This window comes from Fundulus heteroclitus, chromosome 16 (genome assembly GCF_011125445.2).
Source record: "Fundulus heteroclitus isolate FHET01 chromosome 16, MU-UCD_Fhet_4.1, whole genome shotgun sequence".
Classification (NCBI taxonomy): domain Eukaryota; kingdom Metazoa; phylum Chordata; class Actinopteri; order Cyprinodontiformes; family Fundulidae; genus Fundulus; species Fundulus heteroclitus.
Genome location: NC_046376.1, coordinates 17115968 through 17128864, shown reverse-complemented (window position 1 = coordinate 17128864; position 12897 = coordinate 17115968). Strand labels below are relative to the sequence as shown.

Sequence of the window (12897 nt, the reverse complement as noted above, 5' to 3'; positions counted from 1 at the left end):
TGCAATCAACTGGTTTCCTTATATAGGACATTTTTTGACCAATCTGTATAATCTGACCCAATCTGTATAATATGATTGAACTTGATTTTGTAAAGTGCCTTGAGATGACATGTTTCATGATTTGGCGCTATATAAATAAAATTGAATTGAATTGAATTGAAACCAAAAGAGAAATTTTACATGTACAGAAAAGTTATACAGAAGACCATATGAATGGGACAAGTCTATGTAGCAGCAGGATGTGTCGCAACAATGAACGGATCATATGATGGAATACGCAGTTATACAGTGCAATAGTTCACAGAGTCCATGTAAAGTAACTAGTGTTGCGTGTATTGGGGGGGGGGGGGGCGTGCTATTAGCACATCTGTTTTATTAGAATCCACAACTGTCACGAGTGTCACTATCCAAAAAGGCGCATCTTGACTAGCGTAACTCGTTGTAGTTTCTCATGGCACCTGCTGCTTATGACCTTTTCATTCGATACCGTGATTGGTAGGTGGGCTCTAGGTGTGGCTTTGTCCAATCAACTCAGAAAGTCCTTCTGACTGTCCCTTCTTTCCCCGAACAGATTTGATAGGAGCAGACCCAGACTGATAATGTGCACAACAGAGAGTGCTACACATGATCAATCTGGCTTTCCTGGGTAATACTGAATAGTACATGGGCAAACTTTACAGCCAGAGGACAGTATTGTGTTAAAAATATATATATATTTTTTTTGTTGCTCTTGTCCAATACAACAAATTTTTGAAGCACTCAATTTTGGGGTTTTGTTGGCTATAAGCCATAATTATCAAAGTTAACAAAAACGAATGCTTGAAACACGTCAATAGTGAATCTAAATGGCATTAGTTTCACTTTTTGGAATTTATTTAGCTGTGAAACAATTTGTTTATGATTTATTTTTTTCATTTGGGTAAAATTAATTGTGTGTGTAACATCTAGACAAATGTAAAACAGACTATAAATAACTTATTCTCCCGTCCCACCCTGTCTTTCTCTAAAGAAAAGACTACTGACTCTACGTTTAATCTTCAGGCTATATAGTTAGAGTGAGCATGTGCAAAATTAGCATTTCAAGACAGGGATTTCCCCCTCTGTCAAATTATGAATGAGTTAAGTCAGTCGTCATCATGGTTTCAAATCACGACAGCAACTGTTAGCAGAATCCCGACGCCAATCTTCACACCTCCGCTTGAAAGTAAATATCAATTCACAGTGTTTGTTTACAGCTCATTCGAATTTCTCCAACATAGTCAGGAAAATAAATTATGCTGAAATGAAGGGGGAAATATACTCTCACAGCCTGTTGATTACTTAATCAAAGCTTCACACAAATGGAGTTGGGAAAATTTTAGTCAACCCTGAGAGCTGACAGAACTGAGAGACAGATGAGAGTGCTTTGAGTTGTGTGTCTGGGTCAACTGTACTCTGGCCTCAGGTCTGCCAGCTCCTCAGAGAAAGGCTTGTTTTTATATGCAGATTTCATCATGAATGCAGAAAACTGTTCTGAGCTGCTGCACGAGAAATAGTGAAGCATCAAAATGTTAAAGTAGAAAGGAAAACAGTTCTTTTGGTAGGCGACTGGGTGGGAGTATTTCAGACCTGCTTGTTGTTCTCCGTGTAAATGCCTCATACAGAAGCTGTGTGAGAGGAAATCAGTGACAAGCACCATTACCTAGTCTGACTTCAGAAGTGAAGTGAAAACTGTGAAGCGTCAGTAAAGTCATCAGGAAACAGACGTGCTTCTTTCTCAGCACCGGGAATTGCGTTCCCTAACGAGGCGACGTGGAGCACAAACAGTCGGTGCGTTTCCACCCAAGCATTTCCGCAGCACCCCCATGCGACGTCCCCCTAGTGTTCTCTGGCCAAATCCCCGTCAGCAGCGCTGTCAGGGTGCATCAGAAAGGAGCTGATAGATGTACGGCCATGTTGACGGGCTATCAGCTGTGCTGCCCGCCCTGCCGACCCCCTGACAGCCAGCTGGCAGGAGAGTTATTCTCCCTGGAGAGGCGACTTCGTAGAATAACGTTTTCACAAGTCAACGTTTCCCTCCGTGAGGTCAAAGTAAAACATCGCATCTTACACTGTGTAACTTTTATGGATGATGGAGAGGGTTGGTGCAGCTTTAGAGTGGCAGGATGAGCATTTCTTTATATATATATATATACATCTTATAAATAAACACTGAAACGTTGCCGTCTATGTGGCTATGCCTGGGTTGTTTGCTGTCTCTATAGAGAATCGTATCATACGTGAAAAGGTTGCTGACAGTTTCATCAATACATGTTGTTGGAGGATTTATGTAATCTTAAAAAAGATAATACAGGAGCCTTTTTTCATTTGTGATAAAGTCTCTTGAGATAGTACCAGATACACTTATTGGCACCTTTGGGGTCAAAGATGTCTCAACACGCTTTTAGATAGATTAATCTTTCGTTCTAGTAGAATAATCTTACACTGGACATTTTGGGGGGGGGGGGGGGAAACTGAGTCTTCAGTTTGAGTGAATCTTTTATTTTTTTTTATTTATTTTTTTTTTTTATTTTTTTTTTTTTTATTTTTTTTCTGCAAGGAGAATTTCAAATTATATGGACATGACAATGGGAGAGTAAAGGAAGAACAAAAAGTGAAAGAAAAGAAAAAAAAAAAAGAGTAGAGGTGAAAGAAAGAGGAGATAAAAGGAAGAGAATGATAAAATGTCCTCTGTCTGCTCCATCACCTGGAAAGAGACACAAAAAGAACAGCACAACCAACAGACATAAAGCAACAGATACACTCTAAGAACACCTAGATGCCATTACTAAATCATATATATTATTATGTAAGCTGACATGTGTAATGTGATATTTGAAAAAAGAAAGTGACACAACATAAATAAATAAATAAATAAATTATAAGATTACTGTATATAAGTGAACACTTAATACCTGGGACCCAGCACCAGTGGGAGATGTGAAAGTGCACTAGTTTAGGTGAAGATTATCCAGAAATAGCTTGATAGTGATTGTGGAGAACCAAAGACCCACCTTCCCCGAGCACAGAGGCAGGCGTCAGGGGACCCGTAACCCCGGACTCCCAAAGGGGTCCCTAAAGCAGGTCGCCCAGGAGGGGCCGACACAGGATATCTGCAACCCCCCCCCCCCCCCCCAAGGAAGGAGCAGAGACGACCCCGAGGAAATCCCCCAGCCACCGCAATGCCGACGCCCTCAAGAGCCGCGGAGACGAGCCCGTGGGCTCCGCCGGCAGAGTGAATCTTTTAAATGTGGAAAAACTGTTTCATGGTAAGAATTTATTTTTCTAGAAAGTGACTAGCGGTGTAATTTTTTGCCATCCTTGCTGTTAATACTTGTAATGACCCTGCTCTACCAGTAGGACCACAGATACTGCTCTCCTTTGTTCTATTTTCTATCTACATTTTATTCCTACTTGCTTTTATTCTGTTTTATTTTGCTATATTTTAATCATGTAAAGCACTTGGCATTGTCTTTGTACTTAATTGTGCTATATAAATAAATTTGCCTTGCCTTGCCTTGCCTTGCCTACGGCATATCCCTGTTGGAGGATGAAGAGAATGGATCTTTAACCACCATCCAGGGTCCCCATTCTCTCTCAAGGTTTCTACTCTTCAGCAAATCCCACAGGTTTTCTGTAGGATTTAGGTTGGAGAACCTATGAAGAAAGGCAAACATTGTGTCTGGTGAATCATTTGTTTGTTCATTTGGCCGTATGTCATGTTGAGAGATCCAATGACGATGTGTTTTCAGTTGTTTTAAAAAAGGAAACTGCCTGTTTTTATTTAAATACTCTGTGTTTTCAGGAGTTTATCTCTTGCAGTATAAAAAAAGATTCCCAGGGTTTTTAGGAAGAGTAATTGGCCCACATCATGACAGATCCTCCCCCATGCCTTACAGAGGGTACGTGATAATCTTCCACATATTTCTCTTTTGTTTCAACATTAGAGCAACCTGGTCTGTATGTGCTGAAAACCACATTGTTAGGTTCAGTGCACACGAAAACAAGGTTAGGCGTAACGGCAAATGTACGTTGTTGTTTGGGCTGGGTATCCACACGGATCCGACGTTTTGAGAGACTGTAAATTACAACTTTTGAAAACTGGTCCTGATGGGTGAATTTAAATATACCGCTTTCGCGTTTCTGTGTATACATGTGAGCCACATCTTTTCTGAAACAATTTTTATTTTTTTTACCTTTGCCTCTCTCTGTAACCCGCATGCGCCTCACAAACAACACCAATGATGGCGCTGCCCAGTGTTGTGTTCATACTGAGGCAAATTTTGGCTTTATTATTGCTGTTAGCATAGCGTCCTCAGACTCTTCCTTTCTACCTACCTGTTCTAAACGACGTCCCCCTGCCAGCCCACACAAAGATCACGTTGAACATGCCTAGATGTTTGTGTCTGATCTCCCTCCATGTCGCTCTAGATTATTTTTTTTTGTATGTTTCTGTGGCAGAGCCATAGCACCACCTATGGGCCAAGCATACAAAATGGTGTTTTCAGTGGTGCTGTGTCCTCTCGTGTGGACGCAGATTTTTTTCTTGCCTATCAAAATCTATTGAATTTGTCTTCGTATCTTAGCCTGATCTGACCAAATCGGAGATTCAGTAAGGTCTAGGTGAATCCATATGTCTACATTTGTGATGGTGGACATAAAAAGGCAAAACCACTGATTGTCTAGTAGCTAGCATCTGTCACCATGTCAAGGACTTAGGACCTTAGATTTTCTCTTATTGGTCTGAGTTTCCACTTCAACCTTTAAATCTTTTATCACTGAGTTTATCATTGTGGTCTTTGGTGCATTTACTTCACATTCCATTTACTTCCTCTTCGCCGTCTAATTTCGCGTGGAGTTCTGTTTTGTGTTAAGTTTTGTGAAAGTGTTTAGTTTCTGTTCAGCCATTCACTCCTTTAGATTCACTCTGCTTTTGTTTTTTACATTTCTGACCCAGCTGCTTTCACGCTGACGTTCACTTTCTCGCCCGTTTCTCATTCAGTGATCACTCTCACTTTATTCAAAACCAATTCGCAGACAAATTGAATCTCAGACAAATTGAAAGCAAATGCAGCTCTGGTTTCAAATCTTTGCTTTCTAATTTTTTATAATCATTTTATTTATATTATTTAATTTTATTTTTCGGAGCAATCAGTAGATTATTCTGTAGATTTTGCTCAGTACTCTCTTAATACACATTTATGAGAACGCAGTTTGACTGAAAAGATAAAAAAAAAACACTCCACCTTTTACTGAACGTGTTGTTCATTGTGTCACATGCAGGCTTTATTTTTAAGGGAAATTCTTCACTTAATACATAATATTATAAGTAATATTTAGATTCTCAACTGTGGCACCTAATCAAGCAGTTTATTATCTATATATGGTATTAGAAGATATTCTCTGTCTTTCTTTGACAATGCTTGGGGCTCTGCACTCACTGACTCGATAGCTCAGTGTGTATAATTATTCTGAGAACAGCAGCAGGTGTTTATTCCTGTGGACTACAGAGGCACAATAGACACCAGCAGCTTGTGTCACAGAGGTGGACCCTGTCCCTGAGTGTAAAAATAGCCGTCTGACCCACAGTGTTATCTCCTGATTCCCACAACTATTGGCACTCTCTTTTACTCCCACTTAACTCACGCCAAGAGTCCCGCCCACCGAGCAGTGTTCATAATTAAAAGTTTTGTTGCTATGGCAGGGCAGAAATAAGTTCAAATCCAACTCAGATTTGTCTCCGAAAGCAGGAAAGCACCTTCTGCCAGCTGAATCCAAGTGGATATGGTTTTTTTTGTTTTTTGTTTTTTTATATGACTCAAAGTTTCGTTCGATTTGCATGAGAGAAATAAGAAAAATCACGGCAGGAGTAGGTTTTTTTTTTTTTTTCAAATTTATTTTCCCCACGTCGCTTTATTTAAGCAAGATGCTGGTGAAAAATATTATTAATGGAGTCTGAAGTGCTAGCAGCATTCTATCAAAACAGGCCAAACATTGTCAAATATCCAGTATTTTCACACTTGTTGGGTTTGTTTATTGTGATATTTTGTTCATAAATTCTTCAAATACACTTACATAAATTAGGCAATTCAAAATGAATAGTTGAGAGCCAGTTTTAGAACTGCACAGAACATTTTCTAGGGTATTACTCTCAATTTGTTTGCGTAAAACAAATCAAAATAAATGTTCTACTGAAAATACATTAGAAATTACAAATGTCAGCAGCAAGATGTCTCATTCAAATGAGTGCTATTTTCCCTTTTGGCTAAGATTAGTAAAATTAACTAAAAAATGTGGGATGAGTATTACATGTGAGAGCTAACTTTTTTTAGATTCAACATATTTTTCTCACTTTAATTGTACCTAACTCTTTAAACAATCAAACAATTATTGAAATGCAAGAATAGAGGGAAACAAATACTTGGTGGATCCATCAATGACTGAATACCATCTAGAAATAACCTCAGTCTCGTGCTGCTTAACATAGAATAAAATCAGCTAATAGGTTTGGAAGCTGCGATTAATCAATTATACCCTGGCAGACGTGGATTCTAAAGGGTTTTCATTTAGCCAAGGGGTGTATTTCTGACTGAAAATGACACAGGCAAAATGAGACACACACACACATATATATATATATATATATATATATATATATATATATATATATATATATATATATATATATATATATATATATATATATATATATATATATATATCCTTCTGAATATATATATATATATATATATATATATATTCAGAAGGAATTAGGACACTTGGTATCCCTTTCAAAGGTGTTAAAATAAATAAATGGTTTCAGCTTTGCCCTTGCTGGTAATTGAGAACAACTATCTTTTAGCACAGCATTTACCTGTGCTACAAGATAGTTGTTCTCAATTACCAGTAGCATTTCCCTACTAAACCTTTTACATTTTCTGCAAAACAAGCAGCAAAAAGCAAATAATCGCAAGGCCGATACACCTGGAAACGTAGTTTACTGTTTGTGTTGGAAGTTGCGCCTCTTCATACATCACTATTGTAATTCAAGCAGTTGGAATTTGCTTTTCAACTCTCTCAAAACACTCATTATTGGTTCCAGTGCCAAATAAAATTCAGAGACTCATCCTGTCTTGGTTGCTTGCATTCGTTTAAAAACCGGAAAATGCTCCATGGCATCATGTTGCTTCGCTGCATAATTAACTTCATTAAGAAGCAAATGCTTAATGAAACTTGTTTGTTTAATCGCCCCAAGACAGGCGAGCCATAATTATGGTGATTACCACACACTTAAAACGGCATAATTGTAATAATTAGTGAAGTGTGAGCCCGGCCGATGTCCCACTTTTTTTGTTTTTACAGCGAAGCGTTAGCTGTCTTTCAGCTGTTTTCATTGTCGACGGTCTTGTTAAAATCTCCTCTTTCAATTGACGACTTTTGAAGCAATAGCAGAGCACAAACAGATCCTGCAAAGCTACTCAGAAAATGTGATGCAAATACAAATTGATCAGTGTTTCCCCGGAGCCAGAGTGTATCATCAAATGTCACGAACAAAACAGAGACTAATGATGTCGTTTCCCCCCTCTCTCGTTCTTTCCTCCTTCTTGTGTTTTTCGGCTTTTCTGGATCAGCGGGGTTATTTGATCCGATGATGGTTAAACCAGGTGGACAGAAGAGTTTTGGGCCTTCCCTTTTCCAGTCCTAGCTGCCTTTCAACAAACCAGCCGTTCTGCACGTAAGTTTCCTCCGGAGCCAGCACCTCCCGCACTCCAAAGTCGGAAAGCCGCAGGAAAGATCCCGCTTGTAATGTGTTTACAGCTCAACATATGAGATTCTTTAGCTTCCACCTCTCTGTTTATGTCTCTTTGGTTTTCACTTCTCTCACCATGTGATCTCAATAAACACTTATCAACACAGACGGAGACTCTGTAGATGAGCTGAAAAGCAGTCGGTGGGGTCTTTAAAGGTCCAATTACCTCCAAATAAGGGGGAAAAAATGAATCTATTTTATTAATAAATAAAATCTCCAAAAATCATTGTACAAGGATATGTTTTAAAGGAGGGGGGGTAAAAAGGTTTTGTTCTAATGCCAAGTTTTGTGCTACAGGCACTGTTATACCTTGTTCTCATGTTTTGACAGAGAACAAGGTGTGAATGTGCACATCTGAAACCAAACACACAAGTGGGTGGGTGAAGCTGTGTGTCTTTCATCCTGACGAGGCTGGAGGGTGTTCTCCGCTGCAAACTGTCTCTAGTGTTTTTTGCCCATGTATGCCCACAGTAGACAAACCGCAATACACTCAGTCATCTAGATGGTGATTGAAATGAGCAGCTTGCACACATTTGAACACGTTTGCAGCTCCGTTTCTTTAGACCCACCGTAAGCGACAAAGCTTTGCTCTTCTTTTCTCATTCTGAAGCAAACAACTTTCTGTGCAGCTTTCTGCGGAGGTTTCTGCACGCTGTCACTAACAACTTGTAATATAATTTCGGCTTTGGCATCCAGTTCGCCTGCAGAGAAATGCATGCACAATTCCTGACCCTGTTATATACCACATCATGTCTGCTCCACCCCCCCAGCCCTACAAAATTAATGAAAACATTTATACATCTGAGACAAGGGTAAGACAAACATGGGACTTTTTATTTGTATAAGATATGACTCACCGTGCAGCGAGCTGGGCTGCCCTAAATAACAGATTGCTCTTATTGAAATCTAAAATCTTAGATTTTCTGGTCACAGTGTGTTTTATTGTTATTCCTACACATTGATTTGTTCATAAACATCTGACGGTTTTGATTATAAAGTTCTATAATTTCAGAAATATTCGTTCCAGCTTGACAGCACTTGTGCTGTGGTTCAGGCAAGATGAATGTTGGATAAAAGTTTCCATTTGAGAGCAACAAGTGGATATGGACTATGCAGAGGGAAATAGGAAGAAATTGTTTTAAATTGCACTAATTGGAAAATAAGAGGACAAAAAGAAGGAAAGGCAACAAGATTCGATGAGAACATGCTGATCTGTTTGACACTCAAGATCTACATGTTTATGTTTCAGAATTTTCATTATTTTTAATAAAAGTGACACCTATACAAGAGCCAGATGACAGATTATTTGTCTAAAACAACTTCTACATATTATAGGTCCTAAATCAAATTATAAGTTTTAAAAGTATGTGTTTAAAAGTGCTGTAGCTGTTATAAAACGCACATAAAATGCAGTGCGCTACTGCCTCCTCAGGCACAAAAGAGTCGATGCAACCAATTTGCTGTTTTCTGTACATCTCTCTGGTGTGATTTACGCATTAGTGCAACAATCATCATGGGTTTTGTCTTATCTCCCCACATGGGAACAGAACATTGGGTCCTGCTTACCTACGCAGCACCTCAAATGTAATTAAGCACTCTCTGAAACGATCACATCTAATACTCGCTGACACACAAATCTCCAATTCCTTTTTTTTTTCCTGCCCTTAATCGACACTGCGGTGATGGCCTCTGTGACCTGTTTTGGATGCATGACTGGGACGTGAAGATGTTCTGAAACCATCTGTGCCTTTGAACTCAATGTCTCTGATAGTAGAGGGAAAAAAACAAAATCATGGTGAAAGAAACCAATTCTGCTCTGTGAATTCTGGAGGTCCTTATGCTAAATGTTGAAAGAAAAAGGAATGAATTATGCAGAAGTATATATATTCATAGTCAATGCACTGCAAACACCTTTATGAAATCAACAGATAATGAATAACAGAACAATGTTTAAATCAACACCAAGACGTCGCAACATCTGCTCTGGGGATGAATATGTCAAGAGTAAAAATTATAATATCTCGGCCCACTTCTAAACACATTTATTCAACACATAAACTACCGTCTATCACTGAAAAATAAAAAGCATCCAACTGAAAAGTGTCAATGTTTACTCTTGATATCAAAAAGTTCCTCCCTCCGTGGTTGGCGTCAAACTGACGACACTCCAGACAACAAATATATAAACACGTTGAACAACGCGCTGCATCAATCTCAGGGCTCCAGCTAGACGACCACAACGGATTGGTGAGTATAAACTTTCAAGTCTAACACCTGAGTACATGTCAAGGTTGCATTTAAACAATCTTTAATTAAAAAGTGTCATAAAAACTGCAGTAAACTTGAGTTTACTAAGTCCGGAGAATCCTAAATGATTAATAGTTGTTCAACTAAAGTTTAAATGTATTTGAATTTAGAAAACTCCGGTTAATTTGATGTATTTAGCTGCTGGAAAAAGGAAATGTGGATAGAGTTTGCTGTGGGGTGTGGAGGGTCTTACAACTACTAGGTGCTTTTTCACATTTTGTGTGTATTTCTATTTCTATTCATATTCTTAAGCCATGTAGGGGGCTGTTGGTTTCAATATTATCACAAGGTGCCAGTAAACATGGTGTGCCCTGTGATTCTCAGTGTATCACAAAAGATGTAAAGGCGACTACACTGCTTTAGCATTTGAAATTGAAGCTAAAACGTTTTTAGGTACACAAACTGTAGAATTAACAATCATTATATAAAACTACTTTTATGAGCTAACTTTTGAGTGAAAAACACCAAGAATGTTCCAAATGTTTAGTTTCACAACTCAGCAAAAAATCTGCCCTGTATAAGTTAAGCATACAAATAATCAAATGATATGCAGATGACTCAAGTCAATTTTTCAACAACTTCAAAATTACAAATGCACTTCTACTGTTGACTAAAGAATACTCAATTATATCATGAATATTGCTTTTTACCATCGTGCTTTGTTAATTTCACGATACAAAGTTGTTCTTGAAGAAAAAAAAACGATTGACTGAGTCTGCATTCTCGGAGGAAAAGCTTATTGATTAAAAGCTTCACTCCTCTGTCAGTGTGATTAAACCCATAGGAGTGTGACTAGCCTGAGGGGTGGCCTGTAGCAGAGGACGGTTGGGGACACCATTCGCCGAGGGACTAAGGCTAAAAAAGGTCCACAATAAACCAGAACAGTCCCCCTGATGGCAAGGAATAATCACAGGCTCTGGTCTCAATAGTCCATGGCTGGAGGCAGCTCAGGTGTAATGACTTGAGAGTTGTTCAGTTTCAGATCAAGTGCAAAGCATGAATCAGAGCTGCAGCTTTGAAGAAAATCTGCAGACAAACATACGGCCGTGCGTGTGGGAAAGCATACCGAGCCTAGATGACCTTCATTTGCGAAATCAGCTTCTCATCAATTCAGACTCATTCGATTTATTTCCCATTTTAGCATCCCTTGTTCAGAAATAGCTTTAGAAACAATTGCATGTGGCGACTGACCTTTAAAAAAGCTCTAGATCATCTAAGACAACCTATCGTCTGTGCGCAAAGTGTGACCTTTGCTGTTTTAAATCCGAGAGTAGATGCTCTTTTATTCTCCCGTGAAAGGGTGGTGCCTGCAGAGGCGGCCTTTTAAGTGTCTTAAGTTGTCCCCTCGTTCAGGGAGTTACCTTTCCCGGAGGAGAGCCCACACAGACACACAATAACAAGATAACAGCCCGAGGAGCGGTGCTGTTGGTGTTTGTAACGTGTTTTTACTGTCTGACAGCTGCCTCTGCAGCCACTTTATTCCTGCTGAGATTCGACTTCTCAGAGATCACCACCCAAGGGGGCTAATAAAGAACAGCGCGTTTGATATGACAGCTTGGAGTTTTACTCGGTTGGAAAAGACTTAGAAAATGAAACAAACCACCGAAGTAACGCTGGGCTTCAGCGGAAACATCATCGCTTTCCTCTGTCGCTGTATGAGTTCGACAACAATCTTGACTTTTGTCCCTTTCTTCCTTTCAGAGTCCTTTTTTTTTGTGGCACGAACATGGACATCTCGCCTCTTAACTCTACCTCTGTTCCCGCACAACTCTCCCTCAACACCACAGCTTATGTCAACACCACTTTCAGCGTCTTTGACGGCTGCGAGATGTACATCGAGGCAATTCTCTTTGACCTTACCTTACAGTGCATGAATGTGATCGTGGGAATACCTGCCAACTTGCTCGTCATTGCCATTCTTATCCACAATCGCAAAGATCCGTCCACCTCCGACCTGTTCCTGGGCTGCTTGGCCTTCATGGATGCCTACTTTGGCACCATAACACCCCTCAGTTTCTTAAACCTTTACGTGTGGCACAGCAAAGAGGTGTGGTCAGCCATTAAGTTCTCCTTCGGCGTGAAAGACACCAGCGGCCCGCTGTTTCTCTCCTGCATCTGCCTGGATCGGTTTGTGGCGGTGCTCTTTCCGATGACGTTTGGCCAGCTGAAGCACATCAAGTACAGGCTGAGTCTCACACTGCTGGTGATCTGCCTCACCTTCGCCTACTCCACAGCCAAGATGGTGGGCGGTCTCCCCAACTTCGAGAAAATATTCACCGCCGAGGTCCTTGCAGCTTTTGCCTGGATGGTGGTGTGTAATGCAAGCATCTTATTTGTCCTGAAGAAATCGCGTGGTGCCGGTAAAGATGACATCCACCCCATGAAGAAGAAGGCCTTCAAGATGGTGCTCTCCATCCTCTGTATCATTGTGTTCAACTATTTGCCCCTCGTTGCGCTGTTCCCATTCGAAGACCATTACACCCCTGACGTGTTTCGTTGCTATGTGCAACCTGTGGGCTTTGGTTTTCTGAACATCAGCAGCACTATCCAACCACTCGTCTACTTGTCGCGTCTGGAGAAGGTTCCTTTCCTCCCAGATGCGTGTGTTAAGAAGTTTACTTCCTGTATCGCCACAGAAAAAAGTGAAAACGTCTCTGCAAAAGAGCCTTCTGCATAGATTCCTGTGATTGCTTTATTACTTTATCAAAAATGAATAGAATTTGTGCTGCCTATAATAAAAAAAAATTGGAGAACTTTCCTTT

At 39.9% G+C, this 12897-nt stretch overlaps 1 protein-coding gene across 1 annotated transcript; it reads left to right on the top strand.

The window, feature by feature from the left end:
- Positions 1 to 11861: 11861 nt before the first annotated feature.
- LOC105932004 (G-protein coupled receptor 183) lies at positions 11862 to 12812 on the top strand. The gene has a single exon (XM_012870961.2). The coding sequence runs from the start codon at positions 11862 to 11864 to the stop codon at positions 12810 to 12812; it is 951 nt and encodes a 316-aa protein (XP_012726415.2).
- Positions 12813 to 12897: the final 85 nt, after the last annotated feature.

Coding starts and splice junctions, on each gene's coding strand:
- LOC105932004 (XM_012870961.2), top strand. CDS start 11,862: ATGGACATCTCGCCTCTTAACTCTACCTCTGTTCCCGCACAACTCTCC.